The sequence below is a fragment of the Vipera ursinii genome (assembly GCF_947247035.1).
Source record: "Vipera ursinii genome assembly, chromosome: 7".
Lineage (NCBI taxonomy): Eukaryota > Metazoa > Chordata > Lepidosauria > Squamata > Viperidae > Vipera > Vipera ursinii.
This window is the reverse complement of record NC_139521.1, coordinates 11,308,436-11,324,359: the sequence shown is the minus strand read 5'-3', so window position 1 is coordinate 11,324,359 and position 15,924 is coordinate 11,308,436. Positions and strand designations below refer to the sequence as shown.

Below are 15,924 nucleotides of genomic sequence, written 5' to 3'. Positions count from 1 at the left end.
AAGAGCCACTGGGAACCGGTTCCATCACAAATTAAAAAAAGAGGGAGCCGCGTGCGTGTGTCCATGCACGCGCATGCGCAAAAAGGTTTTTTGCGCATGCGCGGACGCACGCGGCTGCCATTTTTAAAAAAATGAGATGGAACCGGTTCCCGGTTGCCCGATGGCGACGGCCCGTCTGCAAAGCTGCCGCTTTCGGCAGCTTTGCAGACGGGCCGTGGCAGCTTCCGCAAAGAGCGGCGCCCCTGCCCATTCCGAGAGGTGCGCGCGCACCTCTCCGAACGACCGGAGGTGCGCGCGTACCTCCGCGCGAATGGGCAGCGGTGCCGCTCTTTCAGGAAGCCCGCCGCGGCCCGTCTGTGAAGCTGCCGAAAGCGGCAGCTTAGCAAACGGGCCGCGGCAGCTTCCGCAAAGAGCGGCACCCCTGCCCATTCCGAGAGGTGCGCGCGCACCTCTCCGAACGACCGGAGTTGCGCGCGCACCTCCCCAAACCTTTGGGGAGGTGCGCGCGTACCTCCGTGCGAAGGGGCAGCAGCGCCGCTCTTTCAGGAAGCTGCCGAAAGCGAAGGGGCAGCGGCGCCGCTCTTTCAGGAAGCTGCCGAAAGCGGCAGCTTCCTGAAAGAGCGGCACCGCTGCCCGTTCGCGCGGAGGTACGCGCGCACCTCCCCAAAGGTTTGGGGAGGTGCGCGCGCACCTCCGGTCGTTCAGAGAGGTGCGCGCGCACCTCTCGGAATGGGCAGGGGCGCCGCTCTTTGCGGAAGCTGCCGCGGCCCGTCTGCTAAGCTGCCGCTTTCGGCAGCTTCACAGACGGGCCGAGGCGGGCTTCCTGAAAGAGCGGCACCGCTGCCCATTCGCGCGGAGGTACGCGCGCACCTCTCCAAATGTTTGGGGAGTTGCGCGCGCACCTCCGCCCATTCGGGGAGGTGCGCGTGCACCTCTCCAAACGGGCGGTGCCACTCTCCATTTGGAGAGGTGCGCGCGCACCACTGCCCGTTGGAAGAGGTGCGCGCGCACCGGGCGGCTGGGAGCCGCAAGAGACGGCTCAAAGAGCCGCATGCGGCTCCGGAGCCGCAGGTTGCCGACCTGTGGATTAGACCATGAAATCAATTTTACAGGATGTTTCCAACTACTTTTTACAGAATCTTCTAAGACTGATTTTTGCGGTACCTCTTATTCCATAGAACATTGAACAATAGGGTTCGAAGAGACCTAGAGATCCTCTAGTCCAACCCCCTGTTCAAGCAGGAGACCTTGTATCGTTCCAGACAAATGGCTGTCCAGGTTATGGAGATGTCTTCTTAACATTACTTGAATTTTCTGGATCCAAAAATGCTTCCACCCCGGCACCTTGGCAACAAAGTCTGAATGTCTCCATCAAAGGCATCTTCCTTACTCCCTAAATGTAACAAACATGTGGCAACATGGCTTTCTATGTATAGGATAAAAGGCTGGAGGATGCCCCTTTTTTTTCCCAGAGGCCCTTTGGGCGTTTTCTCTTTGGACTCACCTTCCTGCCTTGACGTAGTTGCTTGGTAGTTACTGTTTTCATCCCATGTCTTCTAAAGTAGGTGCCCCCAACCCCCAGTCTGTGGATCAGTACCTGGCCGCGGCATGCCAGCAACCAGGTTGCACAAACAAGCAAAGCCCCATCCGTGGGATGCAGGCAGCACACAAAACCACATCCCCTCTGGTCCACGGGAAAACCACTCACCATGTAACCGATCCCTGGGGCCCAAAAAGTTGGGGACTTCTGTTCTAGAGCCACCTACACTTGGTGCCCTCTCTATAATCCTGGTCTACGAGAAATACAGGCTGTCTGTGAAATAAGAGATAAAAAGTTCTTTTCTGTTACTACTTATTAATATATTTGGTAAATTTTAAGTTATCAAATCTATACATTTTTTATAGATTTATAGTGTAACCGTCTCAAATGAGAGGCTCTCGGAGGCACACAAAGGTCAAAACACAAAAAACACATACTGCACAGCAAAATGACAACCAAATTCGTTTTTGAAGCGTATTTTAATAATCTGTGGGAGAATTCCCTCAGTCTCCCTAGCAATCTAATCACCTTACAAACTCCAGTTAGTAGAACTGAAAGGAAATGGTACTGCTCACTTTTTTTCTCAGCTTAGCCTTGGTAATCAGCTTAGCCTTGGACTTCAACTCCCAGAATTCCTGAGCCAGCATGGCTCAGCATGGAAACCTCTCCCTTTCCCCTCAGCATGGCTGGCTCAGGAACTCTGGGAGTTGAAGTCCACGAGTCACAAAAGAGCCAAGGTTGCCTACCCCTGGTATAGAGCCCCAAATATGATACCTACACAGATACTCCTCAACTGATGACCACAATTGAGCCCTAAATTTCTGTTGCTAAGTGACACATTTGTTAAGTGCCCTATTTTGCAACCTTTCTTGCACAGTTGTTAAGTGAATCACTGCACTTGTTAAGGTAACAAGACGGTCGTTAAGTGAACCTGGCTTCCCAACATTGACTTTTCTTGTCAGAAGGTCACAAAAGGTGATCACATGACCCCCAGGACACGTCAACCGTCATAAATATAAACCAGTTGACAAGTATCTGAATTTTGATCACGTAACCATGGGGATACTGCAACAGTCATAAGTGTGAAAAAGGGTCATAAGTTATTTTTTCCAGTGCCGCTGTAAGTTTGAGAAGTCACTAAATGAACTGTTGTAAGTCAAGAATTACCTTGGCTTGCCTATTCTACCTTATCTATTCTAAATATTGAAAAGGGGGTGGGGCACTAAAAATAGGTTTGAGAATCTTCACTTCTGCTCCATTTGAGTTACATCATTCTATGGGGGGTGAACTCTTACCCCCCGTGGATAGGGCTCGCAACTTGGGAGTCCTCCTAGATTCACAACTTACCCTGGAAGACCATATAGTGGCCGTGACTAGGGGGGCTTTCGCCCAGGTTCACCTGGTGCGCCAGTTGCAGCCCTATCTGGACCGGGATGCCCTGTGTACGGTCACTCATGCGCTCGTGACCTCTCGCCTAGACTATTGTAATGCTCTCTACATGGGGCTTCCCTTGAAGACCACTCGGAGGCTTCAACTGGTACAGAATGCGGCCGCGAGAGTTGTCTTGGGAGTTTCCCGGTACTCCCATGTTACACCTTTGCTCCGCGAGCTGCATTGGTTACCAGTTGTCTTCCGGGTGAGGTTCAAGGTCTTGGTTATGATCTTTAAGTCCTTACATGGCATGGGTCCGGGATACCTCGAGGACCACCTGCTGCCGGCGTCAACTCCCCTCCGCCCTGTGCGTGCCCACAGAGAGGGCCTCCTCAGGGTGCCTCCAGTCAGGGAATGTCGACTGGTGGCCCCCAGGGGGAGGGCCTTCTCTGTGGGTGCTCCGGCATTATGGAACCAACTGCCGGTTGAGCTCCAGATGGCATCGGACCTCCGATCCTTCCGTCGCGGGTTGAAGACCCACTTGTTTGAGTTAGCTGGTCTGGCCTGATGGGGAATATGGGTTTTTAATTGGTTTTTATTATTTTATTATTGCTGTATTTTAATTGGGCATGGTTTAATTCTCTTTTAATTTTTGTATAGCTATTTATATATGCCCTGTGAACTGCCCTGAGTCCCTAGGGAGAAGGGCGGTATAGAAATCGAATAAATGAAATGAAATGAAATCATGGTTCATGAGTGGCCAGCTTGTTATTTTTTGAAAAATAATAACTATGATTTGTCACTGGGGAAAAAAAAGCTACCCTATTCTAAGACAAGCATTGAATTCAGAATCCCAGAAGCTGCAAGACAGTGGTGGGGAACCATGGCTGGCTCAGGAATTCTGGGAGTTGAAGTCCACAAGTCATAAAAGGGGGAGAAGCTGATCTAAGAGTTATTGTGCAGATATAAAGAATAAGGAAAAATTGGTAGGGCAGAGACTGAAGCTGAATGTTGAGCCTCCAGTCGTGCCAGTCCTGTTCTATTTTATTTATTTATTTATTTTAATTCCATTTATATCCCGCCCTTCTCCGAAGACTCAGGGCGGCATACAAGCTTAGCAGTAGCCTTCATTCTATGTATATGCCTGCTTATTAGGGCTTTCACACACACACCCAAGCACCATTATTACAAAGTCAGCTTAATTGCCCCCAACAATCTGGGTCCTCATTAACTATTTTTTTATATAATTGAAATCTTTTTAAAATTCATATCCTAATTTCATTCTGTATCGCTTTGCAACCTGCACCTTAAAACATCTCTAAGCTTTAAGTCTGAAAATAAAGTAGTAGGCAACTTGTATTATCCTGCATCACCATATACTCAACTCTTTTGTTACAAGTAATTCTTACTGACTGTTTGCCATGCTTCTTGGTGTTAAAGTTCTGTAAGCGTTGCAACTTCTAGGTCTGTGTGTATTGACCTGGTAAGCCTGTTAAAAGCCTGCCTGTAGAAATCTAGAGGTGCATTTCTACTGAGAATTTACAGCTAGGACGTTCAGGGTGAGTTATCCTTGCCAAACCGTGCAAGATTTAACAGAGTTACAATATTTTAAAACTGTGCTAGTGTTGGTTAACCTCAGTGTGCCTCAGAAATCTTTTCGTTGTTTAGCTCCCTAAAAATCTACAGCAGAGATCAGACGTTTTCTTGTAGTTGGAGGGAAACTTCAAGATCAGCATCTCACCACAGCTGTTTGGTTAACTAAATAGAGATGTTTCATTATTTACTGTTGGACAACTTAGCACAGCTAAGCAGAGTGTTCTTAAGAAATGATTGATTTAAAGGCTTTAGCTCACAGCTGCATTGGCAATAGTCGAGAATAATGGCACTCACAGAGACAACATTTGGCAGCTCTTTTGTTTATCTGTTTAAGAACTGAGTTTCCGCCTATTCTATTCTTTAGATTTGGGCCAGAGACCAAACCAAGGAGGTTCTATTTTAGAAAATTAAAGTAATAATAACATTAATGTAAAATATCTCGGCAGGATAGCTCTAGCTATTGTCTTCTCTCAGTTTTTCTATATTTGGATGCTTTTGATTTCATTTCTCTGCCAAAATTTCTAGGAAGTTTTCCTTCAAACAAGCTGTTTTTCATAATTTCTGCAAATAAAAATCTTCCTCTGATGCCATGATAGAAGCCAAGTTACTGCTGCAGCTTTCTATACTACAGAACAAGATGTAAGGACATTAGAACTCCAGAATTTTTAGTCAATACAGCAATTGGTTGAGGAGTATGAGAATATATAGTTCCCACTCATCTGGTGAATGCCAAGATAGAGAAATTTGTTCTCTCTATGCCAAGATAGGAGCCATGTTGGCGCAGTGGTTAGAATGCAGTATTGCAGGCTAGTTCTGCCCACAGCCAGCAGTTCAATCCTCACAGGCTCAAGGTTGACTCAGCCTTCCATCCTTCAGAGGTCAGTAAAATATGGACCCAGATTGTTGGGGGAAATAGGCTGACTCTGTAAACTTCTTAGAGAGGGCGGTAAAGCACTATGAAGCGGTATACATAAGTCTTAGTGCTATTGTTACAGAACAAGGCACGACAGCGGTAATGTCAAAGTAGCTCGTGACAACACAGAAAGCTCACTAAGCCTTTGATGCGGGCTCAGTGGGTTAGGACGCTGAGCTTGTCGATCAGAAGGTCGGCAGTTTGGCGGGTCGAATCCCAAGTGCCGCGTAACAGAGTGAGCACCTGTTACTTGTCCCAGCTTCTGCCAACCTAGCAGTTCGAAAGCACGTAAAAATGCAACTAGAAAAATAGGGACCACTATGGTGGGAAGGTAACAGCGTTCCGTGCGCCTTTCGTGTCTAGTCATGCCAGCCACATGACCACAGAGACGTCCTCGGACAAGCGCTGGCTCTTCGGCTTTGAAACGGAGATGAGCACCGGCCCCTAGAGTTGGAAACGACTAGCACGTATGTGCGGGAGAACCTTTACCTTTACCTTTTACATGTTCCATCTGGCTTTGATTAAATGCAGATTGTGCAGTAATCGAAGCCTTGGCATGTGGTGTTCTGAACCAGCCCTCTTCTGGCCTTGTAAAGGCAAACCCCTATTTAGGAAGAAGAGACTGGAGAGCTTCCAAGGCTAAAAGGCATCTGCCAAGATTTAATTACGCAGTTAACAAAAACACAAGAGCTTGTCTTCTCAAGCGGAAAAGTTGCTTTCAGCAACCAGCCCCTCCCCAAACACTCCTTTTATAGAGAGCTCAGGGCGTGGTCTCCCTGTGCCTCCTCCCGAGGAGTCCCACAACCTTTCTTTGTTTGTTCCTGCTCGACTGCCTCCTGCGTCGGGCGTCCTTGAACAGGGCCAGCTGTGGGTCATCTTCCTCCGCACTCTCGGGCTCACGCAGCTGAGAAGAGGTCCCCGGCTGAGGGCTCTGCAAAGCCTCCGAACCATCATCAGCCGGTTCGTTTCCCTCCTCCCCCTCGTCTGAGTCATCCGATACATCGGAGCCGACTGTCGGACCCACAGGCTGGCCCTGAGTCACAACATGTGGTGACAATAAATGACACGTTTTCAGAAGAATACGCTACAATTCGTGAAGTAGCATGGACGCTGATCATAGGGAGAACTGGTTCAAGTATTTTAGTTTTTGCCGAACCCCCTTCCAATAATTGTGTCAGTTTAACTTAACTGGCAAAGTTGCTAGGGAAGAACTTTGCCAATTGTCAAGCTTCTGGAGGAAAGATAGAGAAGCAGTGTGTGATAGAAATGCAATCTGTATTCTAGGATTTAGAGCTGTTGTCAGTTCTGTAGAATACAGGCTCAGGGGCCATCTGCCACTCAGTGATCCGCAGATGCTGAAAAATCCTACGTGTCTATTTACCACTGCAGGTTACTTGTAAATTTCCAGACTTCTTTTCATATTGTCAGTGTTGTTGCTTCATTCTTGCTCCCTCCCAAGTGTTTACCTAAAACAGGTTTCCAAACTGACAAAGCAAATGCAGCTTGTACCTCGTGCATGGTGGCCAGGCAGGTGTTTGTCAAGCCTTTTTGTTTTTGTAATCTGGGCAGGCAACAGAAAGAAGAGACTTAAATAAACCCATGTGGATTACCACACACAGCTTAGTAGACTGCCTTTTGCTTGATGGGTCACAAGAGCACAACACCCAGCACCCCAGGAAAGAGAGGGGACATAAAGCTTAAAGCCGTCGATTCTTTCATTCAGGACGCTACTCTCTTGTCTTTTTAAAATATTTATTTGTCTCTCGCCTTGATAAACCTGGCTTTTTTAAAATGTCTGCTTTGTTGCTTTTCAGTTGTTGCTGGAACTGCTACCTAAATTTATTTATTTATTTATTTATTTTATTGGATTTGTATACCGCCCTATTCCCGTAGGACTCAGGGTGGTTTACAGGGCAGTTAAAACCATGAATACAAAAAATTAAAAACAAATAAAACAATTAAATTAAATTCAAGCCCCAAGAGTAAATCTAAAACCCAGTTAAATTAACAACCCCACAGTCTGGTGTCTATACAGACCCCTGGAAGGTTTCTTCATAATGTTAATATTTGTTAAAAAGGCCAGATTGGTTTTTCACAGTTCACGCTATTTTGTATTTGACATCCTACAATATACCTTCCCTTCCTTGCCGTAATACATGGCCGTGTTCATTCCCCTGTTAAAGCTTCTGCACGTTTCACCCAAGATGGTATAAAAAGAAATGTTTATTATCACAGTTGGGTCCTTGCGTTCGATCTCTTTGAGAGAGATGGTTTCTTTGAAAGAAGTTATCAGTGGAAAGAACTTCTTTTTTTCTGACTGCTCATCCATCTTGGTCCTTACAGATCTTATCTTTCCCATTGACATCACTTCAGTGAAGAGAGAACATGATTTTCTGGACAGAGATGCCATTGAAGCCTTGTGCAGGTATGTAAGAAAAGCCGCTTTGAGGCCACACTTGGAATACTGCATCCAGTTTTGGTCACCACGATGTAACAAAGATGTTGAGATTCTAGAAAGAGTGCAGAGAAGAGCGACAAAGATGATTTAGGGGGACTGGAGGCTAAAGCGTATAAGGAATGGTTGCTGGAATTGGGTACGTCTAGTTTAATGAAGAGAAGGGCGAGGGGGGACAGGATAGCAGTGTTCCAATATCTCGGGCTGCCCCAAAGAAGAGGGAGTCAAGCTATTCTCCAAAGTGCCCGAAGGCAGGACAAGAAGCAATGGATGGAAACTAACCAAAGAGAGAAGCAACCTAGAACTACAGTAAGGTGAAATTTCCTGACAGTTAGAACAATTAACCAGTGGAACAACCTGCCTCCAGAAGCGGTGAATGCTCCAACCCTGGAAGTTTTTAAGAAGAGACTGGCCAGCCATTTGTCTGAAATGGTATAGGGTTTCCTGCCTGAGCAGGGGGTTGGACTAGGTGACCTCCAAGGTCCCTTCCAACTTCATTATTACTATGTGGTCATTAAGCTAATCCCCATTGACTTGTTGGAAGCCAGTTGGGAAGGTCACAAATGATGATCACGTGACCCCAGGAAATGGAAATGGAAATACATGCCAGTTTTCAAGTGCCCAAATTTTGATGTTGTGGCCACAGGGATACTGTGCTGGTCATAGGTGCGAGTATTTTTCAGCTCTGTCGTAACCTTGAATTGTCATTACATGAATGGACGTAAATCAGGACCACCTGTATTTGGAATGGATTAATAATTTGGCATCAGCTGGCAATACTGTATTATTTACTCTAGATATTTTGGAAGCATAATGCTCATGATTGCTAACTTTATCTTCTGTGTATGTGTTTAATCTTAAAACCATCTAATTTGGTAGCTTTCATCATGTTTTAAATTCCAGAGGTGCAGCATGTGAAGAAAAAGCAGTGAAGGAAAGGTTATCACAAGTCTTTGTGGAAGGGATAAAATTAAACATGTTGTTTGCAACAGCATCGCGTTTAAGTGGTTTTGTGCATTTTCATTTTGGTTGACTTAGATCTGGCACATACAAGTTGCTCTATAATGTAATATAATACTAAACTAGTTCTACTGCTGTGTCACATTTAATCTGCTGTGCAAGTAAAGCTGTTTAAAATAGCATTACTTTTAACACATTGCTTAAATAAGCATTTGAGATAAATTAAGCTAATCTTTTAACTTTGTGGATTGCCCATTAGCCACTCCAAAGTACAATACATAAGCCTATATGTATATAATGTATTTCAATTATTCTCTACGCACATTTTATTATATGCAGTTATGTTTCTTGAAGCCTTTATGGGCTTGGCAAGTGAATTCCCCCCCCCCCCAAATCCGGACAAATCGAAGTAAACAATTTTAAATAAGTGCAAATTTCTCTATCTAGAAAGCCTTCATGATTTTTTAAAAAAAATCAGTTATGTGATCTGAAGTATGGAGAAATAAAACATATTTAACAAGAAAGGCTCTAAGTTATGTGTAGCCTATATTTCACAATTAAACACGCATAGTAAGCCAGCCCTCTAAAAAAGTAGATTGCTTTTTTAATTTAATGCTGAGATTCATGCATTTGTAAGGAAAATAAAAAAAAAATTCTTGGATAAGATTTGGCATGTGAATATAATACCCATCTGTCAATATGCTATCGGGAGAATTTAATTATTTATTAAATTTATATTACTGGACTATTATATATGTGTAGCCTTGTTCATTTCCTCTTTGGAGATGAAGATGTTCGATAAACAGGATTATGTGACATGTTTGAAGAAATCCCTGTGTCTCTTGCTCTTTCCTTTTCCCTCCAATTTCCAATTCCTCCAACTGATTTGTAATACCGACAGTTCAAAACTTAATATTTTATTAAATTTAGAGCCATGATTGAAAACTAATACTTCATTGCCTAGAAGATGGTTATCCGCCTAAACCAGACATGTCAAACACAAGGCCCGGGGGGCCAGATCCGGCCCGTGAAGTGGTTTCATGCGGCCCGTGAAGCCATCCTGGAAACAGTGAGGGAACGGCCCCCACTGCCTTGGCCCTGGCCCAGAGACCCTCCTTCTGCCAGAGACCCTCAGATCTGTCCCACTCCTGCCCAGGCCCCCATAGGCACCCTTGATGCGAACGATGTAGAGCTGGCCACGCCCACCCAGTAGGCCATACGCACTCTAGCCATGCCCACCCAGTAGGCCACGCCCACCCTGGCCATACCCACCCAGTCCCTCGAGGGCAACCACAATGCTGATGCGGCCCTCAATGAAGTTGAGTTTGACACCCCTGGCCTAAACCTTAGTTAAATTTTCACCTGAAAGGTATAAATTGTATTCTTATTGAAGCTACAGTACATGTCTTTGTGCCCTGGAAAAAGGAAACAAAGATGCTTTTACTCTTGGGTGGGGGGAGAATAAAATCCATAAATGCAGATGTGTTTCTTGCGCGCTCTACAAGCTTGAAGGGGAAAGAATAATCTGTTGGGAGACTCTTCTAATTAAGGAAACGAAATCCTGGAGGCACGGTTTTATTTTTAAAAACCAGCCATTGTTATATATTGTTTTTCTACGGTCACCTGGATAGCTGTTGTTTATAAAATGTAGTTTATTGGAATTGCTGTTTGCAACTGACTTTGTAACATGGTTAACATCGTGGCACAGGATTACAGGCTTTGTGTAGTGATAGTTTACAAGGCAAGAGTATTTGGGACTAAGATGAATGCATGAAGCACTCAGAATGTTCAAATTCTGTGGTCTCTGAAATGATAAATGAACATTTGTGCTCCCATCATGAATAAAACTAGATATGTCTCTCCTTGGTAGCAGATATATACCACTGCCTCCTTAGTATCAAACATACCTCAATTTACGACCACAATTGAGAGCATTGCAGTTGTAAAGCGAGACATGACCTCAATGACTTGGTGACAACAATCCCAGCTTTCGCTGTGCAGTTTTTAACCAAGAATTGCAGGTCATTAAATGACTACCCCAATCCAAGCCATTCCAGAGTTGGTGCCTTCCAGCCCGGAGCCTTAGCAAGGTAAGGGATTGCCTCCAATTCCCCCGGCTGCCTGTCTCAGCCCAATTTTTGCCTTTGGCCATCCTGCACCCTGCCCTGTGGGACAGGAAGCAGCCCCAAAACCATGCAGCTCTGGGGTTGCTTGCCACACCTCAGAAAACCTCAGTTGCCCCTGCTTAGCCCAGCAAGTGCCAGCAAGCACTCATTCAGCCTAATGGTTATCTGCCTAAACCAGGGGTAGGCAACCTTGGCTTTTTTATGACTCGTGGACTTCAGCTCCCAAAATTCCTGAGCCAACATGGGCTAGCTCAGGAATTCTGGGAGTTGGAAGTCCACGAGTCATAAAAGAGCCAAGGTTGCCTACCCCTGGCCTAAACCTTAGTTACATTTTTCGCCTGAAATATACAAATGGTATTCCTATTGAAGTTACATGGCTTTGTGCCCTGGAAAAAGAAAACCAAGATGTTTTACTCTTCAGGACAAGAACAAAGTCTGATAAGGATTGTTGTGCAGAGGGCTCCTTGTGCTACCAAGGAGTTGCACAGACAAGGAAGGGTACTGAGAGCAGTAAGAGTCACACAGTAACCACAAGAGTACACTGAGTTGTAAAAGCAAAAAGTATTTTACTTGTGAGGTGGTGTAAAAACAAAAATGCACAGTCAAAAATAAACAGTCCAGGTCATACACAAAATTAACAGTCCAAGTAGCAATCCAAATACAAAGTCTTCTTACTGGTCCAGAGGTCAATACACAGTTCAGGTTTATCACAGTAGTAAACCAATAGTACAGCAAAACAGAGCAAGAACAGTAACAGTAGAGAGAGCAGTGAATTCAGAGAGAGAGAAGCTACGTTCCTAGCTCCCTCTAATGGCCATGAGAACACTTACACGCCCATTGGCCAATTAACATCTTAAAGTTACAACATCATCATGGTTAATATATTTTCAACCCAACATTGTAGGCTATCACCATATGCCTAACATAAATGCAGATGTGATTTTTGCTTGCTTTATATTAAGCTTTAAGGGGGGGGGGAAATAGTCTGTTGGGAGACTTTTCTAATTAAGAAAGCAAAATCCTGGGGACATGGCTTGCTCCCTTCCCTTCCCAGCCCCATATGCTTCCCAGCCCTTCAAGCAAGGCAGCAAGCATCCGTTCCCTTCTCATCAAGGACCCAGCTTCTCTGGAAAATTGTTTCCTACTTTTTTTTCCCCATCCTTCTGAAGACAGCGCTGTCTTTTGTAATTGTAAGTTTTGTGAAGGCTGTGCACTGTCTGTCTATTAGAATAGCGCAATCTAATGTAAACTAAATTTAAAGAAAAAAATTGGAAAATGGAAGGAGTAAAAATTAAAGGAAAAAGAAAGGAAAAAAGTACATATATTCAGGTAGTCCTCGACTTACGACCACAGTTGAGCACAAAACCTCTGTTGTTAAGTGGGACATTTGTTAAGTGGGTTTTGCCCCATCTTAACAACCTCTTTTGCCAAAGTTGTTAAGTGAATCACTGCAGGCGTTAAATTAGTAACGCGGTTGTTAAGAGTATCCAGCTTCTCCCCTGATTTAGCTATCCATCTACCAAGATGGGGTTCAGGTCAAATATGGTATTTTTAAAAATCAGTCCTTCAAGCATTCCACTCTCTTTAGACGTTAATGCAGCCCATTGAGGGTGGACCAGAATCAGTAATTTGACCAACATTCACTTTTCCTTCTAGATCACTACAGTGAAAGCCTTATGAAATGGCTTTTTTTTTCTCACAGGCCATTGGATATCATGTAAAAACCTTTTTCATAATTTAAATTACTAACCCTGAAAGTGATATTCTTGATGGCGATAATTTAAGGAGATCAGGCAGGTATCCATCGGCTTGATTACCCATATACTCAATTTTATTTCAGTGTGCTTGTTTTGAAAACTTAACACTTTCCCCAAAGATTGTCTTCATACCTAAATATTAAGTTAATCACTGTTTCTGCCTCTTCTTCCCCACCCCACCCCCATCTTTTTGTGTGTGTGTGTGTTCTCCAATAATCCTGCTGGAGAATTTGCTGCATATGTTAGGTACTGGTAAAAGCTTTGATCTTCAGTCTCGATCAGATTTGTCAGTTTCAAAGACTATTTATATGCTGTGATAAGAAGGGACTTTCAGTTTCCACTTAGCAAATTGCTAAGTGGGTGATGGAAACCATTGCTCTTCCATATGCCTTGGCCAAGCAGCTGTTGCTGAATTTCTTTGAACACATTCCATGAGGACAATGTCAACGTCCGTGGCTGTGCTCTACAGATTTTCAGTTCAGACTGATGACATTTCTTAAGCACAATTATGTGAACTTTGAAGCCAGAGCAGATGCCTCTTTGGATGGTCTGATTGGGCCTTGTTGGCATAAATGAGCATTCATCCTTCAACCGTTAGGTATGGTTGCTTCTTATCCACATACGCACTAGAGACCATGATGGTGAACAGGCAGCTAACCCGTAATTACGGTTCTTCGAGTGATTATATACGAACTGACTAAATCCATTCACATTTCTTCCGTAAGGGTCTATCCCGGTAAGTACATTGAATTCTATATTTTACTCCATTGGTTGATGGAAACTAAAGAAAAGTGAGTGGAGTGCCTCAAAAGGCATTCAGTGTGTTGTCCTTCAAACCTGCCTCAAATAGGGCAGTTCCTGCTTAAGGCTTTCAGCATGATGATATCAGTAAGCGTGAATGCAGAATCGAAGAACCACGTTTATACTGTTACAGGTAAGCAGCCTGTTCATTCCTGCGCTAAACATTTACTGTTCTGTATAAAACTGCTCTTTAGAAGGCCAGATCCTGAAGCTAAAACTCAAATACTTTGGCCACCTAATGAGAAGGAAGGACTCACTGGAGAAGAGCCTCATGCTGGGAAAGGTGGAGGGCAAGAGAAGAAGGGGACAACAGAGAATGAGGTGGCTGGATGGAGTGACTGAAGCAGTAGGGGTGAGCTTAAAGGGACTCCAGAAGATGGTAGAGGACAGGAAGGCCTGGAGGAACATTGTCCATGGGGTTGCGATGGGTCAGACACGACTTCGCAGCTAACAACAACAACAACATAAAACTGTTGCTTCTTGCACTCTTTCAAGTTACCTTTTGCAGCAAAAATTTTAATGCAAAGTGAAGGAAATAAAGTTGAACCCTATTATTTACATGGCAGGTGCTCTGTAACGGCATGACTGCCAGTATCTTCTTTGTACTAAAGAAAAGGCTAGGAATTGATTGTGCAGTGCGGCATTATCAGAAAGGAACATGGTTTGAATTCTAAGCTGCCAGACATGTTTTAGGCTACTAACTTTATAAAGTGTGTGTGCTTCAGATTCTCTAGATAGCAACTGAGAGTGTGGTTTTCAAAGGTATATAATGATTACATAGTACTGTAGGTATAACTGTACTAGTTGTAATGAAAATAAATTGTAATTCTGTCTTCTCCTCATGTGGTGGTATTAGAAATATATAGCCAGTGGGCGAAAACATTCCATAGTCATTTTTTGACTCTGCCTCCTTACACTTACTGGCTGGAGAGAGTTAACAGTTTGCATCCTGATTTTTTTAAAAGTGGGACACTACATATTCCTTTTCTTAATACCCCTTCTTTGCAGCCACCAGTTTTTTCCAATCATTAGTACAAACAGTGACCCAATTTCTTATTATTTAGAGGCAGGAAATACATTGAAACTGTACAATATGCCTTAATTTACGACCATACATTTAACAACCATTCAAAGTTGACAGTGGTGCTAAAAATGTGACAAGTGACAGAGCTTCAACGTATGACCGTCACAGCATCCCCATGGCCGCATCATCAAAATTTCTTGGCAACCAGTTTCTGTTTACACAGTCACAGCATCCCATGGTCGTATGACCGCCATTTATGACTTTTCCAGGGGACTTCTGACAAGCAAACTCAATCACTGTGGTGATTACTTAATGACCACAGCAGAAAAAGGTCATAAAATCAGACCTGATTCATTTCACAACCACGTTGCTTAGCAATGGAAGTTCCAGTTCCGATTGTGGTTGTAAGTCAAGAACTATGTGGCAAAGTCCTATTGAACTTTAAAAATTAGGATATCCTTCCCACAATAAAAATATTGTTTAACTTTCTCAGTTTGCTGTGCATAAAAAAATTATTGTGCAGTTGAGCAAGCTGTGATAGAATCAACAATCTGGCCTTATTACTAGTATGGTTTAAAAATCTATTGTGAATTCTTCTTAGTTCTTCAGACCAGCAGTCCCCAACCTTTATGGCACCAGGAATCAGTTTCATGGAAGACAATTTTTCCATGGACCCCAGGGGTTGGGGGAATGCTGTCACATGCAACATAGATCCCTTGCGTGCACAGATGAAGTTTTGCTCACTTATACTAGCCCAGTTCCAAAGACATCATGAACTTGTGCTGGACCAGGGATTGAAGACTGTCTTCATTCTGAAATAACTGTCTAAGTCAGGGCTTTTCAACCTTTTCACCCATTGTACCACTTTTAGGATATGGCAACATCCGAGTACCACCAGTCGCCTAGCAAGGTGTCAAAAACTTGATGACCCCCCCAAAAAAAAGAAAAGGAAAAAAAGGGATGAAGTACAGGTAGTCCTCAACTTACAACAGTTCGCTTAGTGACTGTTTGAAGTTACAATGGCACTGAAAAAAGTGCCCCCAAGCCACAGCCGAGCAAGACAGCTGCCTGCCCACCTGGCGGCGCTCTTCCTCTTGTCCGAGGTTTTCACTGTTGTGAGCATTTCTGTTGAGGATTGGCAGCGGGGGTGGGGGGGTGTTTGGTTTTTATTTCCCCTTCTCTGCTGGGTGGTTGCAGCAGGTTTTGGTCACTTCACATGACCCTGGGACACTGTGACCGTCATAAATATGAATCAGTTGCCAAGCATCTGAATGTAAATCACAAAAACCTGGAGATGCTGCAACATTCCAGCTGATCGGCGCTTCTTCTGGGCTCAGCAGAAGCACCAGGATCAGTGCTGACCTCCAGCTGGAGCCTGGCG

At 44.3% G+C, this 15,924-nt stretch overlaps 1 protein-coding gene across 2 annotated transcripts in view; it reads left to right on the top strand.

Moving 5' to 3' along the window:
- The window catches only part of DLC1 (DLC1 Rho GTPase activating protein), a gene marked incomplete at its 5' end in the record, with an annotated part of 304,905 nt that overhangs the window by 260,030 nt on the left and 28,951 nt on the right, over nt 1–15,924 (top strand). For both annotated transcript variants that reach the window (XM_083367226.1, XM_083367227.1), the window contains one exon: nt 7,764–7,845. In XM_083367226.1, the coding sequence (XP_083223352.1) occupies nt 7,764–7,845 (82 nt within the window). The remainder of the gene's footprint in view (nt 1–7,763; nt 7,846–15,924) is intronic.